Source organism: Eurypyga helias, unplaced genomic scaffold (genome assembly GCF_000690775.1).
Source record: "Eurypyga helias isolate BGI_N326 unplaced genomic scaffold, ASM69077v1 scaffold9552, whole genome shotgun sequence".
NCBI lineage: Eukaryota > Metazoa > Chordata > Aves > Eurypygiformes > Eurypygidae > Eurypyga > Eurypyga helias.
The window spans coordinates 68,212-85,803 of record NW_010237848.1 but is presented as its reverse complement, the minus strand read 5'-3'; the positions used below and the strand labels follow the sequence as shown (position 1 = coordinate 85,803).

General features: G+C 40.6%; 1 protein-coding gene across 1 annotated transcript in view; it reads left to right on the top strand.

The window, feature by feature from the left end:
* The first annotated feature begins 1,584 nt into the window (after positions 1 to 1,584).
* The window catches only part of LOC104506615 (solute carrier organic anion transporter family member 1C1-like), a 23,192-nt gene continuing 7,184 nt past the window's right edge, over positions 1,585 to 17,592 (top strand). Inside the window, exons 1-10 of the mRNA XM_010147618.1 lie at positions 1,585 to 1,731; positions 6,831 to 6,985; positions 9,205 to 9,346; positions 9,435 to 9,567; positions 13,064 to 13,179; positions 13,981 to 14,127; positions 14,239 to 14,337; positions 15,201 to 15,446; positions 16,169 to 16,333; positions 17,417 to 17,592. The exon at positions 17,417 to 17,592 is cut by the window's right edge and continues 32 nt beyond it. Of these exons, the coding sequence (XP_010145920.1) occupies positions 6,854 to 6,985; positions 9,205 to 9,346; positions 9,435 to 9,567; positions 13,064 to 13,179; positions 13,981 to 14,127; positions 14,239 to 14,337; positions 15,201 to 15,446; positions 16,169 to 16,333; positions 17,417 to 17,592 (1,356 nt within the window). The 5' untranslated portion in view covers positions 1,585 to 1,731; positions 6,831 to 6,853. The remainder of the gene's footprint in view (positions 1,732 to 6,830; positions 6,986 to 9,204; positions 9,347 to 9,434; positions 9,568 to 13,063; positions 13,180 to 13,980; positions 14,128 to 14,238; positions 14,338 to 15,200; positions 15,447 to 16,168; positions 16,334 to 17,416) is intronic.

The window sequence follows — 17,592 nt, the reverse complement described above, 5'->3', positions numbered from 1 at the left end:
ATTTCTGTTCCAGGGCAGGAGCTCCTTAGCTGAAAATCTTTGAGAAGGCACTGAGTGTACCTGTCAATTGTTGATTAAGGAATCAGCCTCAAAAAGATGCTTTTATGAAAATGCTACATGTAATCTTGGAATGTGTCAGACAAGGCTAGAGATAAGGAATAGCTGATATTTCAAGATGTGGCACTAGTGACATTACACCTGGAATACTGTATAAATTTTTAGCCATGTGCACTGATGAAATATGGATCCATATAGAAAGCACTGGAGCCAAGGGCTCCAAGGGTGCGCTGCAGAATCAAGTGAACCTGTTTTTCAAGAAATTATTAATCATGATTAACTTGATTACCTAGTAAAACAGGTTGGAAAACTGTGTTCTCTTTATTTAGGATCAAGATCGAGTCCTAGGTGTCAAATTGAGAGCAAGAGCTTTTAAAGCTAAAGGAACCTGTCAGTTCAAAATCAGAATATAATTTGATCATGGCTGGAAATTAAAAGAAGGTTCCTATTTATCAGAAGACTGATCTTTTGCAGCAGCCTTAGAAGTGAATGGAGTGGGAGGGATTGCAATTCTTATTTTTCTCAAGGCAGGGCTTCGCCTTATCACAAAGATACTTTTGAGTTTACAGAGTGGATATTATTTGATGTGGAATCCTCCTGCATTCTTAATTTATAATTTTACTAATGCTTGCAGTTGAATTGCCCTTACATACAGCTTTTGAGTGACTACCATTTTCTTGATGATGTCTCTTGTTCTGGGAAACTAAAGGGAACTGTGTGGCTGACAGTCAGAAAGGCCATGAGCAGTGCAAGCTATAGCCAGTAACATTATTGAAGGCAAAATTAATTAAGATTTTCCAAAGGTCAGCATTACGAAGTAGGCTGTAATTGTTCCTAGTAAGTAAAATAAGTGTGGTGACTGCCGTACTGGGAAGGGTGCACAACTACAAGGAATGGCACATTTTGCTGGAACATCCAGGCAGATGGTAGTCATAGCCCACCGGCTTTAAGAAGGAATTCTTTTTTAATTACAGTTATGCTCGGGAATCAGGCATAATGCACAACAAGGGCACAGTCAAATAAAATACTTCTCAGGAAACCAGTGCAGGTTTCCTTGAACTAGAGCTGTAAGTAGGTAAAGGGCTGATCCAAAGTACAAATAGCCCCAATATACTTTCACATTGGGTTTGCCTGTGCTGTTAACTTCACTGAACTATGAATCTGGAGTCTTCCAGTCACAAGTGTTTCTTGAACACCCAGTTTGTTCAATATACCCAAGGCATTATATTTTCTCTTCCTGCAAGTCCTTGGTTGGCAGTAGCAGGCCTCAGCTGAATGGACTTAGGCCATAAACTATGAAAATAAAACTTCATATCAAAATGCGCTTTAGCTATCAGTAACCAGTTGGAACTCCCCGTTTATAAATGCCAGCAAGGTATGAACTGTTACAAACCTGACTAGCTCAGGAAAAAAGGTGTTTCACAAGAGTGTACAAAAGGAACACACTTGAACATTTTCTACCAAATTAATTTTTGACCACTGTGGATAAACATGTATTTTGGGACCTTTAACAGAGGGCAGAACTGGGAGGAGACAAGATTAAAACTGCCTAAACCATAGTTTGTGTTAGAAGTTAATGATTCTTCTACCAAGTACCAGCACAGCTTTGCTTAAGGAGAGAATACTCTATTTGTGTGGCAGTATAACTGCTGTTGTTGTGGATACAGAAACTAGGTAGGAACTTCTTTAATATTCTTTTTGTTTGTCTTAAAGTGTTGCCATTTAGTGTTTGCAGCTAATGAACATCATTAGCTGTGCAGTACTAGTTGCATTTCCTGTGACCACTAACACCAATAAAATTCAGTTGTAAATGTCAATACTTTAATGATGGCACCATACATTTGTATGTGTGTCTCTGAACAGTAAGCATCATATGTCATGAGCAATGCAAGTAGCATGTAGACCTGCACAACACTGTGATATTCATTTTTCATATTACATTAACTTAAAAAGTCTTAATATGATTCCTTAATGTATTTAAAAATCAGTAAGACAATTGGATTAGCACTGCAGATAGTGTAAATCAATACAGTTGTTATAAACTATAAACTATGTGATGAAACCTGGCTCTTGGATTTGTGATGTGGTGGTCTATTGAATGGTGGTATAGACCCTGAGAGCGCAACTGTGCTGAGAAACAGCCCAAGGATTTAGTGTCTGTTCAGTTCTGGAAATCCTTCAATCACTGTATTTGTCTCTCATAACTATCTACAAAATCTGTAGCAAATTATTGTCTTGACCTTTGTAAACTAAATACAGGTTATTCACGATAAAATGTTTAAGTTGGTGTTCTTAATCATAATAATTTGCATATAATTAGAGAGTAGAAAACCAAGCTTGAAAGTTTTTAATGTCCATTAAGAATAGATCTACCTTACAGGTACAGAGTTAGGCCATGGCCTCTATGACATGGTCATATGCCCTGAGGCACTGAAGAAGTGTGTGGCTGTCCTTTCCAAGGCTGACTGCTGTACTCTGGAATGGACGTGCAAGGTGCTGCAGTTTCCTATGACAATGTGAATGCTCTCCACTCCCACCAACATAGATGATCCACATTCGTGGATCTTAACAATCTCATTAGTTAAGACCCTTGATCTTCCCCCACCCAAAGTTATTCTCAGAAGAGACTGTACTGAGCACAAGACCAAACAAGGGTAACTAGCTGTTTGTTAAAAGCTCCCTGGGTATGATGCAAAAGGGAACTGGAATAATGTTAACTATCATTCTCGTGTTATGGCTTGGGGATTTTTGGTATTCTTTTTCCTTATGTTTGTTCTTGAAGAGAGAATTGTCTTTTTCCCTTGGGACAGAACACAGGGTGAATCTTATTTAGGTTGAATACTACCTAAACAATGCCGATAGGTTATTTGACTGATCTCGTCCTCCTGCAAATGCAAATACCTCAGATCATTACTACTGCAGAACAGCTTGGGCAAACAAAGCATAATAATTTTAGAGAAGTCAAACCTGAAAGGACACATTTGGTGCAGAAATCTTCATATTTTTTCTGTGCTTGTGTATTGGGTTTGTGAAGCAAGGCTTGGGTAGATGGGGAGACTACAGACTACAGCTGCTAGAAGATTCACTCACGTCTGATAGAGCCAATGCCAGCCAGCTCCAAGACAGACGCACAGGACAGAGCTCAGCCCATCAGTGACAGTGGTAACGCTTCTGGGATAACATGGTTAAGACAGGAAGAAAAAACCCTAATTAACTGCAGTCAGAGAGGAGTATGTGAGAGGAACAGCTCTACGGACACCCAGGTCAGTGGAGAAGGAGGGGGAGGAGGTGCTCCAGGCACCGGAGCAGAGGTTCCCTTGAAGACCTTGTAGAGAGGACAGGCTGTGCCCCTGCCCCCATGGAGGGTCACAGGGGAGCAGAGACCCACCTGCAGCCTGGGGTGCACCCCACAGTGGAACAGAGGGATGCCCAAAGGAGGCTGTGACCCTGTGGGAAATCCCTAAGAAAATCTCACTTTGGAGAAGTTAGTGGAGGACTGTCTCCTACGGGAGGGACCCCAAGCTGGAGCAGGGTCAGAGTGTGAGGAGTCCTCCCCTGAGGAGGAAGGAAGAGCAGAGATGACAGGTGATGAAGTGATCATAACCCACATTCCCTGTCCACCTGTGCCACTTGTAGGGAGGAGGTAGAGAAACTGGGAGCAAAGCTGAGTCCAGGAAGAAGTCAGGGGTGTGGAAAGGTGGTTTTAGGATTTGGTTTTATTTCTCATTATCTTACTCTGATTTGATTGGCAATTTAAATAAATTTCTTCCTCGAGTCAAGTCTGTTTTGCCTGTGACCATAACTGCTGAGTGACCCCTTCCTGTCCTTGTCTTGGCCCACAACCCTTTCCTTGTATTTTCTCTCCCCTGCCCAGCTGAGGGGGGCAGTGATAGAGTAGCTTTGGTGGGCACCTGGCCTCCAGCCAGGATCAACCCACCGCAGCTTGTAATCAGATCCTTGGGTTATTAAACATGAAAAAACCCCACTATTGAAATAAATCTAAAATAGTAACTTCATCAGCACTTGAAACTGTCAACTTCAGCAGCTAATGTATGTTGACATCAGTTGTGAATTGACTTTTTATCTTTTTTTCTAACCTTGTGGCATGGCATTTCCCTTGCTCTGGTCTCTTCTGTCTCTAGCAGATTTCCATGTAGACCATGGTCAACAGAGAATGGGAGGAGATGCTTTCAGCAGCTCCAATATTTGAACCTTGCACACAGCTCACTCTAATGTTTCTCCAGCACAGGTTGCATCATCTTTTCACTTCCTTCCCCCATCCCACCCTTCCACAGCAAAAGTAGCACCATCTCCAGTAGCATCTTTGCAAAGCAATGGTAAGACACGTGTCATTCACCCCTATTCTTGCCTGGGAGTCCTTCCCCTGGATCGCTGGAGGAGCTGAGCAGTGGCAGTACTGAGCCAAATGTCACCTTCTAACCATTTTCATATTTTTCTGTGTGCATCCAGCAGCTTTTGTTCCACAAAGATGAATTTTACTTTATTTTTCATCTCTTTTTTATCCTTTATCTGGTACCCTAATCTCTGCCTCTGGATGACTTTTTTACTATTCACCTCTAACTGCTTAACCTGTTTTTTGATATTTACTGCTCGTGCTTTCAACCTGACTGTCCTACTTCCTTGTGCCTTCACAGTCTTTCTCTGAAACACACACTGAGATGGCCTGCTAATATCTCAACTTCTTCAGTTACCTGAATGGATACTTAATGGCCTTTCTCTTTTCTCTACTTTGCCTCTTATCTCATGTTTTTCTGCCTTCACTCCTCTCTCCTTATATTCAAATTCTAAGCCACATTGTACCTTCAAACCCACTGAAAAAAACCCACTTCTTTAGTCCCGTGACTTGCAGTGATATGCTACCCCAGGATCTTAGTGTAGTCTTTAGTGTACTATGACAACAAGCAGAAACTGATATCTTCAGATTACAAAGGAATAGATCAATTTCAGAGGACCAGATACTCAAAAGTATTTGTATACTAGCTTTTCCTGAGCACTGAGAATCTCATTTCACAAGCACTTCTCTTGGTAGCTGTGCGGACTTGAGGAAATCCTTTCCTCTACTTCTTGTTTCTATCTGTCTGAGAAGCCAAGGGAAAAGAAAAGCAATTGTTTTTGTCCAGGTATGTGTTCTGACCCAGATTTACACCACAGCCATAGAAGCAGTGGTATGCACATGATTGAAGAGTGGGAAGTAGGTATGAGCAGTGGGAAAGGAGTTATTTCTGCTGGTGTTGGTACCTAAGGGCATGCTCATGAAATCAAGCCCAAGAAACTCCCTAATTGTTAAAAGCTCTGTCTGTGTATTTGTCCTAAATATCGGTAGGTATTAACACCCTTCCATCTGAGTGAAGAAAAACTTTCACCATCATACATTAGAGTAATGCCTACCCTTTAAATGCTCTGAAAACTGTTACTCTGCCATATGGCCTCTAGCACAGCGATTTGCAATTGTAGATGGACTTTTTCCAGAATTGTAGAAGTTCATCCAACTTTTTTCAGCTCCATTCAAGCATGGAAAACTTCTCTTTGTGTGATTTTTCCGCCCCCTCTCTCTTCTTCACCCTTTTCTCAAATGAGGAGGATAAAGTGAAATGTGAAAGAAATCAGTTCGTGTGAGCTATGATTTCTCAGTTGTGACTTGGGGTCATTAGTTTCAATGCTCCTATCTCCATTGTCTGTCAAGATCTGCAGATCTGAAGAGGGTTTGTTTCAAGTGACCTATTTTTTTCCAAGAGGCTCTGCAGTGGCATCTGGATCTTCCTTCAGAAATTTGTTCTGTTTGTAGTTGGAGTTGCACAAACGGGCAAGTGTTTTCATTCTTTAAACTTTGCAATAGATACAGAGACTTCCTTACAGCTTTTCACAAAAGTATTCTTTTTAATTGCTTACTCATCGCTCAGATACAGAGTTTTATGAAACTAAGAAAAGAAAAAGGTGAAGTATTGTACTCTTCTTTGCAATAAAACCAAATTCAACTTAATCATGAATCCAGGTTTTCAACAATAAAAATATATGTTATATCAAAGAAGGGGAAAGATTTGTCATCTGCGGCTACAGGGGAACTGGAGCAGTTCTGCTGAACTTTTGAGCTGCAGATGATTTCATGCATCAGGGGATATAGACAGCACTCTTGGAACTGAAGTGGATTAGGAATACCCGGTATACTATTGCACAAAGCAGAAACGTATAATCCCTTTATAGGAGGTCAGATGGCTAAAATAATAAATTCTTTTGTCACTGAGAATTCTATCCACAGGCCAGTCTGAAGGAATACGTTGGATGGCATGGTGTTACTATAGAGCTCTTTTACCAAAACAGTGATTGAGTCCTAAGCTGCATGGCCTGCAAATTCATAGCTTCACTTGCACTCCATCTGCTTCAACACTTAGACTTTGTTGTCCCTGTAGTTCATTTTTGGATGGAGACTTTGTCACTTACTCATTTGTGGACATTGGGTTTTAGCCTTAAAAATCATTCTAGAACGAAAAAGGGGAGAGTTGGGGGGGAGGAGGAAGGAGGGGGAAGAAAATTTCACTTGAAAAGCAAGATAACAAAATTAGATACTTCAGAATTTAAACAAACATACACTTTGAAACACCCAAGTCATTGAGCCAAATCCTTTCCATTGAAAAGGTTCAGTTTCAACATCTCAGCATTTTCCTGTAACTACTCTTTCATCAGAAAGGTCCTTAAGCAACTCTATTTTGGCATTTGTGCTTTTGTATTTATTATGTTTTTTCTCTTGGGTTCAGATCACTCAGTAAAGAAATCAACCATGACAGTGGAAACTGAATCCAGCAATCTCGATGACTCAAATCAGGAAGCAGAACCTGCCCAGCTTTTGGATGATGAAGCAAACAAAAATCCACCAGTCAAAAAGACGACTTCCTGTTGCAGTGGCTTGAAGGTTTGGTGCCTTATCAATATCACCACAAATTACTGTTCTCATATGTTAAGAAATGTTATTCAAAATATGACATGACAGATGACTTCATTCCTGTTCCCTCTATCTTTTATGGAAATGGATACACACTGGAGGTACAAGGGAGCATTGGATCTTGTCTTTGTCCTAAAGAAAATTAAGATTCCTGCTTTACCATATTTAGTCTCAAGTAACTTATAGGTAGATCCCCTTTTTGGTCATTGGAGAGAGGTACAAACCTCCAGTGGAAGACTTGCCTCATCCAAAAACAGGTGACTATGGTACACTATTGTCTGGAGATTGCTATCAACACCCCCCCGTGTAGGTCCAAAATAGAGGGAGGTAAATTGTATTCCAGGATTTTTATCTAATCCAGGGCTGTAGGTCAAAGTGTCCACTGATTCCCACAAGCATCCAAGCTTTCAGGAGCACACAAAAAGAACTGATGGAACAAAGCAAATAAACTAATGAGAATTTTGCTTTCATGTTAAAACCTTAGTATTTGTTGCTTCTGGCTGAGCTGCAAATACTACAAGGGCAAGATTTCAGAGTGATGTGTTTGGTATTATCTTGTAACTACTTCTTCAGCCAGCTTCATCTCTGGTTAAATTCCATAAACTCAGTGGAGTTGCAACCAGAGACACATTTCTTTCTATAAAAAGGACTGTGAAATGAAAGATTAATGGGAAAAAAAATAGGTAATCACAAGCTTCTCAAGCATCCAAAATAGTTTGGCTCAAGTATCAGGCAGTTTGTTATATTTTTTATTTTATATGACTCATGTTCGCCACCCATATACACCTGCAAAAACAGAATCTGGTGTCTCTGGAAGACTCACAGGACTAACTTTACCGCCACACATGCAGGTGATGTTGCACACCTGTGGATCTATGTCTGACTTGATGGCAATTAGAGTTTAACAGAAACAATACCTTGGAGGTGCCAGAAGACAGTTATTCTCCCTTACCTCCCTATTCAGTGTTTTGTGGTTTACCTGGGGATTGTGTTTTCACACCCAAAATACCCAAGCCATTTTTGTTTGTGTTTTCATGTTTAACAGCAGTTTGTGATTTCAGCCTAAACCCCTGAGAGTAGCACTGGCGTGAGGCAAGAAAGGTGTTTCTCACAGACTTTTTGCTGGTGAAGCTCAGGAAATATAAAATGTCAGCATTTTGTAGAGAATTTCTCTACATTCCTGAGAAAAGGAGGGTAAATATACCTATTTCCAAACTTTTACTTGCAGCGTTGGCTTCATTTATTACAGTAGATAGTTCTACAAAGTCTAAATCTCTATTTACTTCTGTTTACTTACCCAATGCTGTGTTGTATTGGAACTTTTACCCAGTGAGCGACAAGTCTATTTGTTTTTAGACTCTGTTGAAATAGTTGGATAATATTTAAACAAACTTAGTTTAACTTTTTATCAAATACATCTTTATTTGCAAGACCTGCAATGTGTGTTGGTGGAAACAACTATAAAATTATAAAGAATATTAAGTTTTTCTTGTGAGGTATATGGTATTCTGGCGACATAGCCATAATCAACAGACATGTCACTTGAGACAGAGGTAAACTCAGTCAGTCTGTACCACCTTCCACATACTGGGATTTCATAAAAACTTGCATAAAACCTTTATTTTGATGACATGTCTATTGATATGTTTGAGTCAGAACCAGTTATGAACCGGCCTAAAATAAGTGGTGTGGCCCAAGCAGAAGATAATTGGGGCTAGGATTAATTTTAGGCTGGACTAGTGTCAGTAAATCTATCTTGAGGTATTTTTCCTCTAGCAAATTTATATTTTTGCAACAGCTAGAAATTTAGAAATCCCACCAATCTGGCTGCCCAACACTGGGCCTCAACTTTTTGATAAATTTAACCTCAGGATGTCAGTAAGGTAAGTAGTCCCCAGTGAAGTGTTGGCCAAATTTAAATTCTAGAGTCCATAAGATTTCTGCTTTGAAAAACCTCTAGCCAACAATGCAGGGAAGGGGAGGATTTCTGGTCATTAAGATGGCTTAATGACATGGCTCTCCATAGCATTAAGGTACACACAAATTCACACACAATGTTGTCTCTGCAGTTGGAGTAATAAACATATGCCAAGATGATGATTGCGCCACACACTTTTAAATATATTTGATCCCTCCGTGACAAGTTTCCCTGCCTCTACCACCAATTTTCTTTCTTAATCTTTCCTCAGGCATTTCTTGCTGCTTTATCATTCAGCTACTTCAGTAAAACCTTGTCTGGTACGATTATGAAAAGTTCCATCACTCAGATTGAACGAAGGTTTGACCTGACGTCATCTACTGTGGGTTTCATCGATGGGAGCTTTGAAATGGGTAATTGATACTCCGTAACATGCAGAAAACTGTTCAGAGACATACGAGGCACAGCATTTGACACTAATTTTGGTTCATTACCTTCCAGGTAACTTGCTGGTGATTGCATTTGTAAGCTACTTTGGAGCTAAACTTCATAGGCCCAAAGTAATAGCTGTTGGATGCTTTACTATGGCTTTGGGAAGTCTTTTAACAGCAATGCCTCATTTCTTCATGGGATAGTAAGTACTAATCAAGACTAATTTGGGGCAACCTAATATTGGAATTGGATACTGCTTTCTGTTGTTTGAGTGAAACTTGGTGTTGTCTTACATTTCCAAAGGCCTATAGAGCCTCACCTCGGTGTGCAATGAATAAGGCTTGACACACACACCGTTGTTCATTATATCTGGCATGGAAAAATATGGCTCATCTGAAGTAAAAGTTCAGTTTCTTGAAAATACAGGAAAATCACAATGCTTTGGTTTTCAGTCAGACTTGTTCAAAAAGAGGCAAAGAAAGAAATTATTTTTTTAACGCCATTAGGATATATTTTTTTTTTCAGGAGGAAACACTTAAATATAAAAATTCTATGAAAATTCAAGTTTTAAACAAAATTTATTGTTCTGTGAAAACCTTCAACCATGCTACCGTGCTGGTGCTATTGCTTTAATGAATTGTATACTCTTCCTGAACGGTAAACTGTAAGAACACTTTATTGGGAAAATCGGTGTTAACATAAGGTTGCAGCATCATTGGTTGTTAACAGAGATGTCAGTATCGTGTAGGCAGGAAAGTCAAACCCTTATGAACCACAGTAAAATTATGAAGAGTATACAATCCACCTATGTGATTTCCAGAAGTTTGTTGTGTTTTGAACAGCATCTCAAAGGTCTGAGCAGGTAACTTCATACAGGAGGATATCTCTACGTGAAATATAACTTTATTTATAACGCTCATGTAAAATCAGGGATTCAGAGCTTACTCGGTTAGGAGACCAACCCACAGAGACATTCACTAGAAGAAAACCTGCTACTTGAAATAAGAAACCAGAGCCTTGTTGTGCAAGATTTTGCACAACACATTTTGCTCTCCTGTGGCAAATAGATGCTCCTCACACAAAGCAGCCTCTCAGCTTCACACAGTGCCTGCAGATGGATCAGTGCTGGTAGAACTGGTCCCAGGGTTTTTCCTGTTCCAAATGTACATGGCTGGTTAAACTGAGTTTCTGTGGCTGGTTAAGCTAATTTTTATTCATCTTCTGATGAAATTCTGGTGAAGTTCCCACTGACTCAAAAAAGGGAAACATAACTCCCATTTTTAAAAAGGGAAATAAGGAGGACCTGGGCAACTACAGGCCAGTCAGTCTCACCTCTGTGCCTGGCAAGATCATGGAGCAGATCCTCCTGGAAACTATGCTAAGGCACATGGAAAATAAGGTGATTTAGGACAGTCAACATGGCTTCACTAAGGGCAAATCATGCCTGACAATTTTGGTGTCCTTCTACGACACCAAAGGTGTTACAGTGTTGGTGAGTAAGGAAAGAGCAACTGATGTCATTTACCTGGACTTAAGCAAATTCATTTGTGTCCCATGACATCCTTGTCTCTAAATTGGAGAGACATGGATTTGGTGGGTGGACCACGCAGTGGACAAGGAATTGGCTGAATGATTGCAGTCAAAGAGTTGTGGTCAATAACTAAATGTCCAAGTGGAGGCCAATGATGGGTGGTGTTCCTCAGGGGTCGGTACTGGGACCGGTGCTGTTTAACATCTTTGTCAATGGCATGGATAATGGCATGGAATGCTCCCTCAGCAAGTTTGCTGACGACACCAAGCTGGGTGGTGCAGTCAAAACTCTGGAGGGAAGGGATGCCATCCAGAGGGACCTTGACAGATTTGAGGGCTGGTCCTGTGAGAACCTCATGGAGGTCAACCAGGCCAAGTACAAGGGCCGAGGCAATCCCAAATGCAATATAGACTGGGCAGAGATTAGATTGAGAACAGCCCTGAGGAGAAGGACTTGCAGGTGTTGGACTACCCTCGGCTGCATCAAAAGAAGCGTGGCCAGCAAGTTGAGAGAGGTGATTGTACCCCTCTACTCCACTCTCATGAGACCACACCTAGAGTACTGCATTCAGCTCTGGGACACCCAACATAAGAAGAATGTGGAACTGTTGGGAGTGAGTCCAGAGGAGGCCACAAAGATGCTCAGAGGGCTGGAGCCCCTCTGCTATGGGGACAGGCTGGGAGAGTTGGGCTTGTTCAGCCTGGAGAAGAGAAGGCTCCGGGGAGACCTTATAGCACCTTCCGGTACCTGAAGGGGTTTACAGAAAAGCTATAGGGGGAATTTTATGTAAGGGAATGTAGTAATAGGAAAAGGGGTAATGGGTTTAAATTAAAAGAGTGTAGATTTTGATTGGGTATCAGGGAGAAATTCTTCCCTATGTGTGTAGTGAAGCACTGGAACAGGTTGCCCAGAGAAGCTGTGGATGCCCCATCCCTGGGAGTGTTCAAGGCCAGGCTGGACAAGGCTTTGAGCAACCTGGTCTAGTGGAAGGTGTCCCTGCCCATGGCAGAGGGGTAGGAACTGGATGATCTTTAAGTCCCTTCCAACCCAAACCAGTCTGTGATTCTATGATTCTCCAGGCTCAGAGAACTACTGCATGTTGCTTATATGTGATAATGTTTCTGGCCAAAGCTTTGAGACAGTGATAGCATATAGAATAAGACATATTTTTGTTGCTTTCTAATATATTAGAATAATTGTAGGTATGCTACAGGATTTATTTTTTTTAATCCTGATAGTGGATACTGTATTAGCATCAGACTTCTATTTTCTGCTGCTTCAGTCAAACCATGTATCTTTCTCATCTGCACTGGGAAACTCATGCAATTTCTCATGAACCTGGGACTGAATTTTTATGACAAAATTGTTCTGCACAGTCTCTCCTGATGAATGTTCTTTGTTTCAACCTGAAAAATAAGTCTGCTTGGTCTAACTGAGCCATCCCAGTTCCTAGAAGCAGAATGTGTGCTTTACCATGTTGTTCTCTTAATTGTACTTTGCACCTCAGCAGGGCTCATATCTGGGAATAGGATCATGCTAAAGCAGCTGAACAGCTTCCAGCACCTGAGCTGCTCAGCTGCCTCCCTGCAGCATTGCCCTGCTCCCTGTAAATATAGCTAAAGAGTGTCTTTTAGCCACTAACCTTATGCACTCGTTACTTTAAAACAGCTCTTTCTAAAGCCATTGCTAATTATCAGGCAAACAGGTACCACCTGAGGATGACTTCTCCTCCCTCCTCTCCTCCCCCACCATCCCAAAATACATACCTAAGATGCAGAGGGGGACTTAACACTCAAGGGATTCTTCTTTTTCTCCTTAACTGTGGGGTCAGCATCGGGAGGTCACTTGGATCTGACCCTAAATTTTGATACTGAAAGTTCAACACAGCCTGAATCACTTCCAAGAGCTCTTTTGAATTTTCCAGCCTGAAATGTTATGTCTTCTAGGCAGATGATTCTAACTTCTGTTTGTTCTTCTTTGTAGTGTTTTGGTTTTCCAAAATGTGCTTAATTCTTACTCTTTCTCTTTTTTGCTCCTGCAGTAGCAGTTTGTATTGATATTTAAACAAAGACTTTTCTTTAGGGAAACAGCCAAGTGGTTCCTGCCCTGCTATGATAGTATTTCCCTATTGAACACTGCTGCTAAACCTTACATTGTGTGTTTTCAGTTATAAGTACGAGACAACATCGCATGCAGCTTCTTCAGCCAACTTAACTTCAAGTGTAAGTCCCTGTTCCGTACATCAAGATGTGAATGAAACCTTGTTGGAAGCCTCCCAGTCAGGTAAGGAACTGAAAGTGTAAGTACAATACTGGAGTGAGTTTTACCCTTGTTGCAAGTGGAGTAAATCATCGCCCATGCAAGATGCTCAGTTAGATTCCGAAGTTCAGTCTCTAGCTGTCTGGGAGCATTATCAACATTTAAATTCACTTTGTGCATCTCATTTAGAGAAGAAAAATTCACCAAACACCAATTATAAAGATCCAGACTGCTGTTTTCCTGTTCACACTTCCGAACTACAAAAAAGTCACCCTAACATTAAAGGGGATACTGAGACTGTGTTTGAAGGGATTCAATTACTCAGGACCCAGAGTTGGGGAGGGGGAAGAGATAGTGTGAGAGGACATGAAACTATACAGAGTTAACTGGAAATAAATGGAGTTTTCTATTATCTTGCTTATAATATGGAATACTGCTGTTTTACATGTTGCTTTGCATGGGACATAGGGAGAGAGAGAGCAAGGCTGTCCCCCAGAAACTATCCCAGACTTCTCACGTTAAAGATATGTACTATATGCCAGGTAATGTATTTATGACAATAACAACCTGTCATGGTTTTTACACAAGTGTTTTTTCTGATGGGTGATACTTGTGTGTATTTTTAGAAATCAAATACAATGGACAAAAGTGTTATTAAAAGGTTATTAAAAAGTATAATGAGGTGGAAAGCCTTTCATTAATCTTCCATAAAGAAAATGCTGTTAATACCTTAAACTATAATCATTTCATGTGCTGAATTTCCTGTGGTTTGTCACTGTTTCCCATGCAACTATTTATTTTAAAGATGTAAACTGTCATCTGCAGGCTGTGAAAAAGAACCATCATCAAATATGTGGATATATATCTTTCTGGGAAACATGTTACGTGGAATTGGTGAGACGCCAATAACTCCATTGGGCATCTCTTATCTTGATGATTTTGCTCGAGAGGAGGATGTTCCTGTGTATGTAGGTAATCTCAACATAAACTGAGAGATTCGTAGTATTAAAGGTCAATCATCCTCCGTAGAAAAAACAGTTAAACTATTAAAATGTACTTGCATCTGCTTCTTTGTATTTTCAGCATGTTTGCACACAATAGCCATGTTGGGCCCAATGTTTGGTTTCCTGTTGGGATCTTTATGTGCAAAACTGTACGTGGACATTGGATTTGTGGATTTAGGTAAGGAAAACAGAGGAAAAGTGAAAGTAAGCTAATACCTGTTCATAATAGGTTCCTCTACACAGCTGCATAAGTTTTAATTATGATAATTCTATTAATATAATTTATATTTAATTTATGTGTATTTAATTGATTTCATTATATACTTTTATTAAATTACTGGAAGCTTTGAGTGTAAAGGCAGAATTAGACAGGGAACATATTTAGAATTTTATTTCAGGATTAAAGGATTAAAACACATGTTTAACTTTAAAAGTTAGTACCAAGAACACTCACAGACCCAAGATGCTTTACTAAACTGTGATCTTAGTGAAAGGGTCCTGGTAGCATGGCTGTTTTACAGTTTTGGTGGATTACCCGCCCTTTCAGCTGAGAATTTTACATTACTTACAATTTATGTAGTTTCTGCAGTACATTATACACTTTTTGCCAGCTCTTGCTTATTCAGTGAGCCAATTCTGGTCACCTGGTGAAAAGCCTTACAGTGTTAGTCCACCACAAAAAATGTCAACATGTAACCACCCTAAAAATACAACCTCCTCTTCCTTGCAATACAAAGTTTAGAGTCATGGCTAATCTCACTGATGCCACGGAGAATGTCTGTGTGCTGGGGCCTGTCTGCCACCTGTTTTGGTTTCTTATTGTTAGATAATAATAGGAATTATTATATAATAATTAGATAATTATTGTTGCCACAAAATGGCAGCACCATTCTGGGTGTGATTCCTGATGCCTTCACTGCATGAATGGTCTCTCACTAGGTGATTATCATTACCACTGTAAGTCAGATAGCGTAAAAAGTAGGTATTTTAGCAGATAATGGATGGAAAGATTCAACTTGTATCTGTTTCCCTCAATTCTAGGAAGCATCAGTATCACCCCACAGGACTCCCGCTGGGTGGGTGCGTGGTGGCTTGGTTTTTTAATAGGTGGAGTAACCAGTTTCCTAGCTGCTCTTCCATTTTGCTTCCTGCCAAAGAATCTGAAAAAGCCGGAGAAAGCCAATAATGACAAAACTTCGTATGGTCTCTTGGAAAACATGGGCACCACGAGGAATAAACTTACTCCTGCAAAACCTAAGCCAAGAAAGTGGTCAATAATACTGAAAGGCAAGTGGTTTGCACGTTGTATAAATGGGAAAAGGGACAGGCACCATGTACAGTGGGAATGTAAGAGTTCTGCAAAGTATTTCACCGCCCCTGCACTTCAGTCTAAACCAGTCAGCTATCCCCAAGAAAGGAGGAGTGTGCTGAAGATTACTAGAAGTCAAAGACCTTGCTCAAGACTGTGAGGTTCTGCATGCACCATCTGCCACGCAACATTGCCTGAATGGCACCTACCTCTAAGATTTTGTGCTAGAAGAAATTTGAACAGTGGAAAAGTTGGCTAAGAAAGGGGTGGAAAGGTAGTGGGAAGAGATGGCTTTGCATCATCAGTTGCTTTCTCCTGTCTTTTTTCAGATCCCAGTGGAAGACACTGGGTATCCCCTCAAAGGCAGCTCTCACTTAGCCTTTAACCTACGATAATACTTGTGTAAGATGAAAGAAGTCTCTGCTGTGTAGAGCCCTTGAGTCTTCATGTGCAGACCTCGCTAGAGCACCCAGGCCTTCACCATACTTCCATCTTCTTTTAGGGTGCTAGTCCTGTAACTCAGCCTCAGGTGCTTTTCAAGAACCTCACTTTGCTTTCAGGTACCCCCATACAAATGAAGATCAGTAAAACTTGCACTTGGACAGCTGAGAGAAGGATTTTGCCCTAAATTTTGTAGATTACTCACTAGTAATTATGCCATGCATCTCTCAAAGCTAACTCATATATCCCTTTCTTTCAGATTTCTATACCTCCCTGAAAAAAGTGCTGAGTAATCGAATGTACTTTACACTTTTGTGTTGCTCACTGTTACAGTTCAGTAGCTTTATTGGTTTCTTGACTTACAAACCAAAGTACATGGAACAGCAGTATGGGCAATCTACGTCTAAATCGAACTTTCTAATAGGTGAGTTACACTGTGCAATGACTGTTTATGCCATAAGCAGTGCATGGGGATAAGTTCTGGGCGTGCTTTTTCTGGGACTGAATTCATTGTAGAAGAGGTTGATGTAAATGATGGTCTCTCCTGAACTTGAATTATATAAAGGCAGCACGCAAACTACAGGTTTGGTGCCCATGGGACCAAAATAAATAATTATGTTATTACATCATGTTATGTCACGTCACGTCATGTTGTTATAGTGTGCTGGTTTTGACTGGGATAGAGTTCGTTCTTTTCACAGCAGCTTATATGATGTGATGTTATGCATTTGTGCTGAGAAGGTTACTGACAACTTCCTGACTTTTTTAGTTGTGGCCAAGCAATATTTACATTAAGCCAAGGATTTTTTCAGTTTCTCATACTGGCCCTGCGTTCCCTGTTTCTTCTCCACAAGAAGCTGGGAGGGGACACTGCCAGGACAGCTGACCCAAACTGACCAAAGGGGTATTTCATTCCCTAAAGCATCATGCTCAGTATAAAAGTTGTGGGGAGTTGGTCAGCAGGTGGTGAGCAGTTGTATAATTTGTGGTTTTTTTCTGTTATTGTTCATGTTTTCATCACATATGATTAGTATTAGTAGTATTCTTAGTATTATTCATATTATTAGTATCATTATTTTATTTCACTTGTTTTCTATTACTGAATGGTTCTTATCTCGACCCACAAGTTTTCTTATCTTTTCCTCCAATTCTCTCCCCCATCCCACAGGAGAGGGAAGAGCTGAGGAAGCAGCTGTGTGGTGCTCAGTTGCTGACAGGGGTTAAACTGCAGCACATGGCAAAGGCACCTGAAATACGCAATTAATGCAGTGTGGAAGTTTAATTGCTGCAACTTCTGAGAAATGCTTTGCAATGGAAGTGGATTTTGAGGGTTAGGCATGTCAGAAATAGCCTGTGCAACCCATGGATTAGGCTGAGCACAAAGCCACTCGGAATCATTATAAAAGAACATAAAGCTGCCAGGGATGTCAACCTGAGGACTGACTTTGGCTCTTAAGGCCATTGTGACTCTTTTATTTTAACATTCCCCTTTTACAATCTCTTTTAGGATTGACATCCTTACCTCCTGTAGGTATTGGGATTTTCTTAGGAGGGCTCATAATGAAAAAGTGCAAGATGAGCATCATTGGAGCAGCCAGGTTTGCATTTATTATGTCATTTTTGGCCTACGTCACCACTCTCTTGCACTTTTTTGTTGGCTGTGAGCACCGTGCGGTAGCAGGA